This window comes from Cyprinodon variegatus, unplaced genomic scaffold (assembly GCF_000732505.1).
Source record: "Cyprinodon variegatus isolate N-32 unplaced genomic scaffold, C_variegatus-1.0 Scaffold800, whole genome shotgun sequence".
NCBI classification, from domain to species: Eukaryota; Metazoa; Chordata; class Actinopteri; order Cyprinodontiformes; family Cyprinodontidae; genus Cyprinodon; species Cyprinodon variegatus.
The window spans coordinates 329,294-342,143 of NW_015151253.1; the positions used below are offsets into that span (position 1 = coordinate 329,294).

At 36.4% G+C, this 12,850-nt stretch overlaps 1 protein-coding gene across 1 annotated transcript in view; it reads right to left on the minus strand.

The window, feature by feature from the left end:
• Positions 1-326: 326 nt before the first annotated feature.
• The window catches only part of LOC107098689 (collagen alpha-1(IX) chain-like), a 34,134-nt gene continuing 21,610 nt past the window's right edge, over positions 327-12,850 (minus strand). The window contains exons 18-31 of the mRNA XM_015396478.1: positions 12,200-12,253; positions 10,534-10,587; positions 10,405-10,449; positions 10,240-10,293; positions 9,584-9,637; positions 7,587-7,640; positions 5,585-5,656; positions 4,190-4,225; positions 3,805-3,849; positions 3,548-3,580; positions 2,809-2,955; positions 1,322-1,376; positions 1,007-1,195; positions 327-433 (exon numbers count right to left, since the gene is read on the minus strand). Coding sequence (XP_015251964.1) covers positions 348-433; positions 1,007-1,195; positions 1,322-1,376; positions 2,809-2,955; positions 3,548-3,580; positions 3,805-3,849; positions 4,190-4,225; positions 5,585-5,656; positions 7,587-7,640; positions 9,584-9,637; positions 10,240-10,293; positions 10,405-10,449; positions 10,534-10,587; positions 12,200-12,253 — 978 coding nt within the window. The 3' untranslated portion in view covers positions 327-347. The remainder of the gene's footprint in view (positions 434-1,006; positions 1,196-1,321; positions 1,377-2,808; positions 2,956-3,547; positions 3,581-3,804; positions 3,850-4,189; positions 4,226-5,584; positions 5,657-7,586; positions 7,641-9,583; positions 9,638-10,239; positions 10,294-10,404; positions 10,450-10,533; positions 10,588-12,199; positions 12,254-12,850) is intronic.

The following is a 12,850-nucleotide window of genomic DNA, read 5'->3' on the forward strand; positions in this document are numbered from 1 at the left end:
AATGAAAAAGCTAAATTATTTATTTAACACATTTTTTTATTTATTTCACTCATTTTCTTCATTTTTTGATTTATTTTACTCATTTTTTATTTATTTCACCCATTTATTTATTTAATTTTGGCTGAAATGGCTCTCCATACTGAAGTCCCAGTAGGATGAAATAAAAATCATGTCTAGCTAACAGGCGAAAAAATGTAAAACAATCATTGTGAATTTACCCAGACCCTGGAATAACAAAATAACGGATATCTCAGCCAAACATACTATATTAAACATTAAAAAAAAAAGATTAATGTTCATTGAATCAAACTTGAATTAAATCCACTCATGTCACAAAGTTATGCTTTTTATTTACCTGGTAGACCAGGAACGCCAGGTTCCCCTTTGGGTCCCCTCACTGTGGGCCCCCTGTCCCCTCTGTCCCCTTGGTCACCTACAGGAAGAACATAAATAACATCAGTGAAGCTACCAGATGGTCCTCTTAAAAAAACAATGTTAACATCCTCTGTAAAGTAACTGATTTCAAGAGTGAAGGAGGAAAAATCTCATTTTGTAAGTATAGGAGGATTCCTCTCAATGGTTTCTTTGGTTGGGTATTTCAGCGAACTCTAGAGGGCAGTAATGAACCAATTCATGCATCAATGGCACCGCCAGAGAGGAGAGGAGTAAACATTTGTTGAATTCAGCTTTATTGGTCATAATCCCCCCTGATAAAAGGCTCGTTCAGGTTTGTTTCTGGAGACGCAGCCTCTGATTGGTTCTTTGCTACACATTGTTTAAACTCTGTAGCCTTGTTTTGTTGTGACTCTGCAGCAAATTGTCATTTCATGGCCCTCATCATTAGCTGCCACCACTCTGCTTATCTCTCCACCTTTTTTGTTGCTGATAATCAGAGACAGGTTTGTGTGCATCATGAGAAACCTCCTCTGTTACTGAAGCTCTCACTCTTGTTGGTGAATTTAGATTCTTGACTAAAAGAGGGAGATTCATAAAAGGAGTTTCGCACCTTTCGGTCCTTTGAGTCCGATTAACCCAGGTGGACCCTTCAAACCAGGGAGACCTCTTGACCCGGTGTGGCCTGGAAATCCATTCTCTCCGGGAGAGCCTGGAGGTCCAGGTGGGCCAGGAGGGCCGGGGAGCCCGGCCACGCCGGATTCTGGTCTGCTCAGGCTGGCTGCCAACTGGGCCAGCTGCTCTGTGACACCAAAGCATCGATTATATGAAGTCACTTCATTACATCATAGAAATGACATCAGAATGCAGAAAACATCTCGATAGGAAGCAGTCAGTGGCTTGAAGCCTGAACATGATAAACTCTTACCTTGCATGACTCTCATGCAGACCTGTTTGATGTGTCTGTCCGTCGGAGCTTTGCCCTGAACAACAAACATGGTTCAAGAGTAAAAATCATGGGAGTAACAACAAAAAAGACTGCTGAGGAAATTAGAGCAGCAGCAGATTTATAGAACTCGTGTATCCAGATATACTAATGATGATGTCAGACAGCTCGGCATCATGGGAGGAGAGAACGACTGGTAAACAGAAGGACTGGCAGTGGAGCCCTGGGAATCAGGAATGGTAGCTCACTTGTTTCTTTATCATGTTAGAGGGGTTTAAACACCAAGTTCATGTAGGTTTAAGTTAATACTTTGACTAGGCCACCTGTTATTAACAGGTTAAATCCTGTGGTATCTCAGGTTCTGCTTTAAATAATTTTTCTCTTAGTGTCTAATAGATCAACCTCCATGGCTCCTTCTTCTTCTACCTGTCCCGGTTTAATCCATCATGCTGTCATCCTTTAAGGATACATCCTTAAATTCATTCTCATGTAGCTTCAAACTCCACATTTTATCAAATTTAAAGATGAATTAATTTCTCCAGTAAAAAAGGGATAAAATGAGACAATCATCGAAACTACGTTGTAAATCTGTGTTTGATCAGAAGTATAAAAATCTCTGTTTATATGGACACTAAATAAAATTATCCGATCATGACGTGTTTATATATCAAGCGACATTTTGATCAGATTATATCATTGATCATGTCTTGGTTTCCAGAAACATTTTAGTAGTAGAAGAAGAAGCTGCCTGTTTTGTAAACAAACCAGTGCTTTTCCACTCTTCCTCAACTTTTCTAAGCCCAAACAAAGCAAAGCTTCCTGGATGGGAAAATTCAAAATCTGTAAAATAAATTAACTAAAAATAAAATAAAAAAAAAACAGCAAAGTTACTTAAAACTTATTTTTGATTGTAAAGTTTTAAAAGCTTAATTTCTGTATTTTTTTAGCCTTGTTTTGTTGTGACTCTGCTGCTGTATTTGGAGTCCACACTGTCATTTCATGGCCCTCATCATTAGCTGCCACCACTCTGCTTATGCTGTTTATATGGACACTAAATAAAATTATCCGATCATGACGTGTTTATATATATCATATATATATATATATATTGATCAGATTAAATCATTGATCATGTCTTGGTTTGTGATCTCTCTATTCTACAGGTCTCTACCAATCATGAGCCTGGGTTTTAGCTTTATGTTTTAGGGAATGCTAACACCTAGGCTGGGTTTTATTTGATCAAAACTTTTTTTTATTCACTAAGGTTATATTTGTTTGTTATAAAAAAGTATTTCACGACTTTTAAGAGACACAAACTGGTTGAAATCAGAAGAAATGTAATCTGGGACTTACGGCACTCAGATGAGCGTCTATGTTTCTCTAAGTCTCTACATTTGCAGCAATCCTTTTACCCTCTGGATACACATAAAAAGGTTTTACACAATTCAACCCAACAGCTGTTGTCTCACCGCTGGACCCTGGTGCCCAGGTAGGCCCGGTACCCCTGTATCTCCCTGCATGCCTCGTGGTCCTGCCTGACCCGGCTTGCCCTCTTTGCCTGGCAGCCCACGGCCCCCCTCAGCTCCTTTGTTTCCCGTCTCTCCTGGTGGTCCTTGCTGCAGTTTAACACAAAGCATGGAGAAACAGATTTAAACTCCACCCCAATAAACATGACAATCAGAGTCCTGTAGGTGATCAGATGAGCTCTGGACTTTATCTTCCCGAGTCTAAAAACACATCTGCTTTGTTTGCTCTGTCCAGTAAATGTTAAAATAGTCCTAAACTATGAAGAAAAGCAGCATAAACCATCTGATTATACTGTAAGAAACTAACTGCAGCCTTTTCCAGTATTTTCTGACCGTTTCATCCTTTCCAGTACCTTCGACTTTGCTGACTGACTACATCCTCTAACAGGGAGATAAAAGGCTATTTTATTCTATATGTTTTATAAATAAAGGGCAAAGTAATTTTTTTCAGATTAAATACATATATTTTAATGACTTATAATGATCAAATTCTTCATTTAAATGTATTTTTAGTTGTTTAATAATGTAATATTTGAATGCATTTTAAAAATAAATAATGTTCATGATACATTTATCTATTTCATGACATATTTGGGGCGTCTATAAAGCTCGGCAACCACATTATGATGTCTGCCGACCCTCCAAGGGCTCCCAACCCTCTAACAGCCACTGGTTTACATACCGATCCTTTCTCTCCTGGTTCTCCTTGATCGCCCTGAAAGGAAAACAAAGAGCAGCCATTAATATTTCATGTTCAGATGAGCTGTGGAGGAATTTATGATCTACTAGCAGATCTTCCTTCTGTTATGATCTCAGCAAACTTGGATTGTTTCTCTCTGAGGTAGTTTGATCTGGAACCAGCTTCTCGTTTGCTTCCTGACTAACTGGTCGGGGTTTCAGTCTAGAAAGGCCTCTAACAGAGGCTCTAGTGTCACTCACCACTTCGCCTTTATCTCCGGGGGTTCCTTCAGCGCCTGCAGGTCCCTGAAGTAAAGACAAGAAAGTAATTTATTATAACCAGCTGAGGTTTGATTGATAACTGGACCAATAAAACAAGCTGCAAAAACTGAAGCAAAAATATCTTTAAAAAAGTGTTTGTTATCAATTCAAGCAGGTTATTAAGATAATTACCAATAGAATTATTGTTTTCATCATCAAAATCAGGTAATTATATATTATACACTGGAAATAAGATAACTAAGTTACTTTTCCTTATTTTAAACATACATCCTCTTATTCCATTGGCAGATTGTCTTACCTGCTTGAATCAAAAGAAAATACAATCATTACAAAGGAAATTTAAATTTCATTTTGTAAGAAATACCTGGTCTCCTTTAGGGCCAGTGAGTCCAACAGAACCCTGAAGGACAGAAGGACAAACAGATCCGGGTCAGTTTGAACAGAGCAAAGAGACTGGGTGTTTTTAACCTGCTCAGCTTCCATCAGTAAAGGTGCATTCCACTAAAAAGCATAAGGACACATAGTCTTTAGGGTTATTTAACTATTTAGAGTGCTATTTGTGCATGCCAGGTCCTCTATACAACAGTGCTTTTCTGTAACCATAACAGTCAAGATTGTATATTTGCTACAAAGCAATGTTTTTTGATTCCCTGTCTTGAAAGAGATGTTCATATAAAATTTTAGCAACTGGCTCAGCAAGAGCTTTTTTTAAATTAAAGGTGTTCTTGCATCACATCCGTTGTTATCAGATTGTTTCTAAACGTTTTCCTCTGCCTTTGAAATCAGGCGCTAAATGCTCCTTTGCTGACTGATACGTAGATTAGTGTGGCAGAGGAAATAATCCCACTAAGAGAGAATCTTCTTTCTTAAAATGCATAATTTCCTTTAATTGCACTGGAAAAATGATCTAGAAATAAGTAAAAAAAAAAAAAAAATCTTAAAGAAGTGTATTTACCCTTATTTTGAGTAGGTAAATGAGATGATTTGCAAATGGAATGAGTAATTTTACTCTTAAAATAAGATATTTAGATAAAATGCACTTGAAATAAGACAATGCAATTCTTATTTTAAATGTAAATTGTCTTGTTCAATTGGCAAAATGTCTCTTTTACCTCCTCAATTCAAGAACAAATGCACTCATTTTAAGAAAAAAATGACTTATCTAGATTTAGTTTTTTTCCCTAGTGTGTACACTGCAAAAACGATATAAAAATAAGTCAAAATTTCTTAAATTAAGTGTATTCACCCTTAATTTGAGTAGGTAAATGAGATAGTTTGCCTATGGAATGAGTATTTTTACTCTTAAAATAAGATCATTAGATAATATGCACTTGAAATAAGAGAATTCAACTCTGTTTTCTTATTTTAAGTGTAAATTGTCTTGTTCCATTGGCAAAATGTCTCTTTTACCTACTCAATTCAAGAACAAACGCACTTATTTTAAGAAAAAAATGACTTATCTAGATTTAGATTTTTTTGCAGTGTAGGATTAAGCATAAATGAACAGATGAGAAGTAAAACAAAAAAAACTCCAGGACATGTCGCTGCAGTAGGCGTGCAAATTAAGTCCAGAGTTACTAGCATTGTGGTGCAATGCCACAAATTTCACCAGTGCTTCCATATAGTGAGAAATTGGTGCTAATTTTAATATTTCTGCTTTGTTGACTTTTCCTCAGCAGATCTGGGTTTGACTTTATGGATAGAAGACGGATTATCTCAGTAGTTCTGATCTGATCTGGGATTAACGTGAGGTTCTTACCCGGTCCCCCTTTTGGCCTCGATAACCAGCCGGGCCAGGAAGCCCTGGAAAGCCTGGGTCCCCTTTGCTTCCCTGTGAAACACATCCACACGTATAAACATGAGCTGAGACAGAGAATATTGATGCACATTCAGCAAACACACAGAAACGAGTCTGTTTTAAGCCTCAGAGTATATGCCACCCCCCCCAAAACACACACAGAAAAAGTATATATAAAAACATTCCAGCTTGAAATCATGTGAGCCACCATCCGCTCCTCCATCTCTGGGTGGCGGTGGGTATGTGGGCATTCCTAGAGAACAGAGATTTCTTTGAGAGTCTCTCAGCTTCTGTTCCTTTCCTGAATCCCCTCTGAGCTTCAGAAAAAAACACCTGCAACAAACGGCCTTTCATTCCTGCTCACGGGGTGGATTACAGACTTAGCTACACACTGCAAAAAATGAGATATAAGTAAGTCAACTTTTCTTAAAATAAGCAGATTTTTCCTTGCTTTGAGCTGCTTAGTAAGACAATTTACCAATAAGATGATTTATGTTTAAAATAAGAAAAAAACTTTGTGAAGATCGGTTTTTGCAGTGCAAGCAGAATACAAAGCTCTGCTTTACAGAAAAGTGTCTGAGGAAGATTTAAATCCTCAGTTGGTCAGTTTTATTTATGTTGAATGATAAACACAGGACGATAAACGATAAACATGCACGTGTTCTGCTGACTGAAGGTTGGTGGTTCTGATCTCTCTTTGCTGACAGAACCAACCTGAGCTCAGGGGAGATGGTTTGAAGCTTCTGAGGTTGGATCATTCTCTCTGATTTTTGTCCTCTGGCTTTAAAAGCAACTTTTTACTTCATTTTGTCTGAATCTTTTCTCAACATATTAGGATTCTGTTGTTTTTCTTTCAGAATTAACTCTTTTTAGGGCAATATTTTTACTGAACTAAGAGTATTTTCCTGTTTTAAGCTGTTTAGTAAGACAACTTACAACTCAACTCACCTCAGTTCAACCTTTATTTATAAAGCACATTTAAAACAACCAGATATCACAGTTGCAGGAAATAAGGTAAAAACTTAAAAGCTAAGATTCATAAACACAATGCAATAAAATACAATGAATATAAAATAGAATAAAATAAGTTAAAATTTAAATAAAAGTGTAAATAAATATTTCTTTGCCACAGAGGAAGTGTGTTTTTAAGGAGGATTTAAAAACCTTAAGATCCTGCAGATCAGGTCTTGTATCAGGTTTGTTCCAACTGAAATAAAAATATTTTATATTTTGAAAAAGAAAGAAAAACTTATATAATTTTATATCAATTCTATAATATTATTATTTTTTTTTTTTGATGGATGAAATATACTGATCCCTTTGGCTTATTTACCTGCTAAAATTAAGAACAAAGACACTTATTTTAGAAAAGTTTTTGTTATTTCTAGATCAGTGTTTGCAGTGAAACCTAACATGGCTGATGAGTTAAATACTGGATTTTTGTTCTTAATCGTGTTCTGTTGGTTTATAAAACCAAATACAAGTCCTTTAAACACCATCCAGTGTTCCCATTACATTGTATCCTTAAAAATAAATGAAAAAAATCATTAATTTGTTCATGCATAAATTGCCCGTCAGCAGAATATTTAGACATTTTAGTGGATTTTGGAGCTCTGTTGGGTTTTGTTCTTAGATTCATCCCTCTTTGAAAAGAAAAAAGTCTCTCATCTATATGTATGTAAATACATCTCTCAATTGTTTACATTGCAATAAAATGACTCAATCCATTTAATGTTCTGCACAGAAAGGGAACAAATATTGTGATCTGATAGTGGGTGAAATGTGAAAAATTATTTAATGACTTAGTTCCTCAAAGACATTCATATATGGTCAGGGAAATATATTGTGATTAATATTTCAGAAATATCACCATATATATATATATATTTTTTTTTTTACCTTTCAGGAATTTATGGGTTTAAAGATAATTTAATTTTTTTTTTTCCTACTCGTCAGATCTTACCCTGGCTCCTGGTATCCCAGGAGGTCCATTAGGTCCTGTCTCTCCACGTTCACCCTGGAATAAGAAAGAGCGTTATGCAACACAGTATCATCTACAAATCAATTAAATGACATCACACTATTTGATTGCCATTGCCGTATTAAAATGTAAAAATAAACCAGCATTTCAAAAACATGTGCAAAGTTGTTGATATGAGCAAAGCAAATGCCAAGCATGAGTAACATGAGTGGGGACAGTGATTGGCCTCCATGTTCTGAATGCTGACATACCATAAAGAATAAATTGTGAACAGATCAGTTTGTGCCTTCAAGTCGTTGCCCATAGGAAGACTTTATTTGGATATAACCCAACAGAATATCTTCAGAACAGCTCCAAATGACATAAAACTCATATGGGTGAGTAGAACATGATGTAATAACGTAAAATCAAGGGCCCAATGTAAAAAAAAAACCGCTGTTTCCCTTTAACCTGAGCTCTCTAGTATGTTAAATGTCAGTTACAAACTTGCGCACAAAGATTTTTCTTGAGGCCATGTTATGTTCAAAATTGTAGGTTCATAATAAATAAACCGAGTCTGCACAGAATATGGATTTTTAGCTCCTGCAGGAGGAGAGAGCCACGTTCAGCCACATCTGCTCTCTAGTGGGTTTTCTCAGCTGAAGCCTTTTTATTAGCAGATCATAACACATGGGGTGGGTTACAGAACAGTGTTCTTCTGACAAGGCAATTGATCAGGTCCTATGACAAAATGCTCTTTCTGATTGAATCACAGAATAGAGTAGTCTCCCGATAACTGTGATTATCCTTGCACAAACATCAGCAGTTTTCTACCAAAGTTGCATGACTGTTTGCAGTAAACAGAGTTAAGCATCTCATTTAATTAAAATTCCATATGCACATACATTAATTTTATAATCATCATCGAATAAACCTGATAGGCCACAAATGAAAAAATGAAAAAAATTCAGATAAAAAAAGTGGGGGAAAAAAAGATGATTGGTCAGTTAGAGCAAAAGCACTAAAAACCTTCAAAAGTCGTCTTTTTATGACTGATATGTCCTCTTATAAATGTAGTTATAATTGTTAGTTACATATTTTTGTCTTTTCATTCTTTTATTGTGGCACTTTCAGATGCAGTGTGAGATATATCCCACACTGCTTTGTGAGAATCGTTTAGGGGCCAGTTTGGGTTTGGGTCTTGATCTGTTTTTTGCTCATTTTAGTTATTTTTAAGAATAGAGTTTTAAAGTTATTTTATATCATTTAAAGTGATGCAGTGGTTAGCACTGCTCCCTTGCAGCAAGAAGGTTCTGGGTTCGACTCCCGGCCTGGGGTCTTCCTGCATGGAGTTTGCATGTTCTCCCTGAGCATGTGTGGGTTCTCTCTGGGTACTCCAGCTTCCTCCCACAGTCCAAAAACATGACAGTTGGGTTAATTGGCTTCTCTATATTCCCGTTAGGTGTGAGTGTGTGTGTAAATGGTTGTCTGTCTCTGTGTCGCCCTGCGATGGCGACCTGTCCAGGGTGTACCCCGCCTCTCGCCCATTGACTGCTGGAGCACCAGCACCCCTCGCAACCCCACTTGGGATAAGCATGCTAGAAAATGGATGGGTGGACTCCTGTAAAAGCTATTCAGTTTTTCGGGTGTTTTCTTTTTATTTCTTTTGCTGCTGATTTGACATTTCTAAAGTAGCCAGCTGTAACAAATAGAAGAACATGAAATCACAAAATAAAAATAATGATTTCATAGAAGAAGGATGGTGGGTGGATGGGAGGATGTGGTTTCTGCATGAAATCTGACCTTACAGGCTTTTCATACGCACACCATCTTCACCAGATTCTTTAATATGTATGTTTTTGTGATTTGATGTGATCTTTTCCATTAAATACACTTCACGCACAATAGCTAGCCACTCTTTCGTTGTTCCAATTTTCAGCCATTTTAATACTAGCTGTACTTTTTACTTTTACTTTAGTAAAAGTACATATAAGACTCACATTTCCTCCTCTGGGCCCAGCCGGTCCAACTTCCCCCTGGTCTCCTCGCTCCCCCTGGAAGAATAATAAGACCTCTAATGAGAAGATTCCTACATTTGTTTCAGTTGAAATCTTTACCTCAACAGTTTAAAAAGGTTTGTACTGAAGAGGATTAGGGCCACTGAAAAAAAAAGAAAAAGTTAACTGATTTTTTTATTTTTATTTTTTTTTCTTTCAGTATAATATGAGAAAAAAAACAGAATTCTGACTTTTTTTCTCAAAATTCTGACTTTAATCTATCTAATCTAAACTAGCTCTCTTGTTTTAATCACCTTCTACTCTTCCAATAATGAAATAGCGTCACCAGGGACCCCTCAGGCACTTAAGAAGTCGGCTTAATCCATTATTTCCCACCAATGTGTCACTGTCACTTTGTCAGTGAAGCTGAATGCTCCCACATGTCTTCCTTCATGGTTCCCATCTACATTAAGATCCAAATTCTGAGATTAAAGTCAGAATTCTGAGAAAAAAGTCAGAATTTTGACTTTTTTCCCATATTAAACTGAAATAATATTTAAAAATCAGTTATCCTTTTATTATTTTTTTTCAGTGGCCCTAATCCTCTTCCATAGGTTCGATATGACACTTTAGACAAGTTTGATTTTTCTTAAACTTACTTGTTTTCCTGGAGACCCCATCAGTCCCACGACTCCTCTGTCCCCTGTGCTTCCCTGTTAAATAAAGAGATATAAAGATGATTTTACTCATTTCAGCCTGTCAACATTCAGACATCTTATCAAGTGTTTCTATCAGAACAATTAATCTGCATGCTTTGATCATACCTTTGCACCGCTGTGTCCTTTCTGGCCATATGAACCGGGTAAACCCTACATGAACAAAACCATGATTAAGACTATAGTCTGAAAAAAGGAAGGCAAAAGGTGGAAAACAGTCAACAAACAATCACTCACAGGAAGTCCCTGTGGGCCTGCATCACCTGGAGCTCCGCTTTTACCTGGAGGACCCTGAAGATAATTTAAAAAAAGGAAACAAAGGAATTATTTGCTTTGCTTTAAAGCGGGGGTCACGGAAAAGCATCGTATGTTAACCTGAATTTATGAAGTGATGTATGATTTTTTTATACATTGCCTGAATCCACAATGCATACGTATGGTTTTACCATAAAGACATTAATTAGAGGCACAGGTGTTAGGCGGTGAATAAGTGATTTAAACTGTTTTTCAGAGAAAACAAAGAGACTAGAATAAACAGTTTTTTCATTATATTTCTATCCTGCTTTACATATCAGGTCAGAATTATCAGCATCTGTGTGATTTTGTTATTATTTGTTAAAACTATTGCTGCTTTCACATCAAACTCTCCAAAAGCATTTGAGATTCGTCTCTTTTGCTGTTTTGAAAAGTCTCAAAATAAAGTGACAACTTCGCTGAGATGGCAACACCCAACTCCAGTTTTCCTTCACTAAGAAGAGCAGAGCAGCTCACACCAGTTGCTTCATAACTGTTAGCCACTGTTATCAATTTTTTAAATGTTATATCATATGAATAATGTATGCTTTACATTATTTCTATGTTATTTTTTTCATTTTGATGGTGTTGCGGCTTTTATTTAGCTGTGGCAGTGCACCACGAACAATTACCTGCAGCAGAAATGTAATTAGCAACCTTCATTTTATTTTGTTTATTCATTCTAAAAGGCATAACCAGAACAATATTTTACAAATAAGATTGAAATATTGTCCCACGTCCTTCCTGTTCTTTAAGGCACTTGCAATTACCCTACAAAAACGATCCAAAAATAAGCAAAATTTCCTTGAATTAATTTCATTTACCCTTAATTTGAGTAGGTAAATAGGGTGATTTGCCAATGGAAGGAGATTTTTTACCCGTAAAATAAAATAACTATATATTTGCTTTTTTTTTTTTATTGTAAATGGTCTGTTCCATTGGCAAATTGACTCACCTCCTCAATCCAATAAAATATGACATATTTTGATTCTAATTTTTGCTGTGTACTTACACACTGCAAAAAAATCTAAATCTAGATAAGTAATTTTTTCTTAAAATCAGTGCATTTGTTCTTGAATTGAGTAGGTAAAAAGATACATTTTGCCAATGGAGCAATACAATTTACACTTAAAATAAGAAAACAAAGTTGAATTCTCTTATTTCAAGTGCATATTATCTAATTATCTTATTTTAAGAGTAAAAATACTCATTCCATTGGCAAACTATCTAATTCACCTACTCAAATTAAGAGTAAATACACTTAATTTAAGAAATTTGTACTTATTTCTAGCTCATTTGTGCAATGCATTACTTGTTACATAAATGCATTAATTCATAACAATGACCTTTAATCATACGTTATCATATCACTATGTAAACATATACCAACAGTCTTCATCTACATACTCTGTGAGCAAAACCTTTTTTTATATTGTTTTAAATTCTTAAACTCTTTGACTTTTTCAAGTTATTCCATATTTTTACATCACAGAAGGACAAACAGAATGTCCTTGGTGGTTCGGACAATTTCTATATTAAATGTGAAGCCCTCCTCAGCATGCTGTTGGCTGGAAAAAGATTATTTTTGGTTTATTATCGGCAACCTTACCTTAGAACCAGGCAACCCAGGTATTCCTTCACGACCATCTGGACCAGGGAGGCCCTGTCAACAAGAGAGGAGACCATGAGTTGCAGCTGTAGATTTAATAACCATCAACTTTTCAGCCCAGGATCCCAAAATTAACCCTGAATGACCTAGGCTGTGGGTGGTGGTAATTAGGGTAGCCAACTCCCTAAAAAAACGGGACACCCCATGTGTGTGCCAGCTGACCTGATTGTCTTTACCCCTCCTGGCGTGGTGATTTTTTTCTTAGCCCCCCTTTGTGTGTGAAATGAGTTATTTAACTATTTGACTCAAATCTGCGTTGAAGTAGATGCACATTTGCAGTGTGATTTATATTCATTATTGTGGACTTTTTCCACCCATCTTTTGTTTTTTTCCCATTCCTCCCTATATTTCTGCATCTTTTTTTTCCGAAAGAGCAGCATCACTATGCGAAGGTCCACCGCAGTGTTGTAGTACTTGAGATCGGTCATGGTCACGAGACCATTTTTTGATGGTCTCGGTCTCGTCTCGGACTCGGGCGCTGAGGACTCTGCATTTTATTTCAAGACCACAACTGTGGAAATAACGCTAATCATCAGAATATTATCAGTTTCTTTAAGATCCTTCTTTTTATTGGATGCTTGGATTCAAATC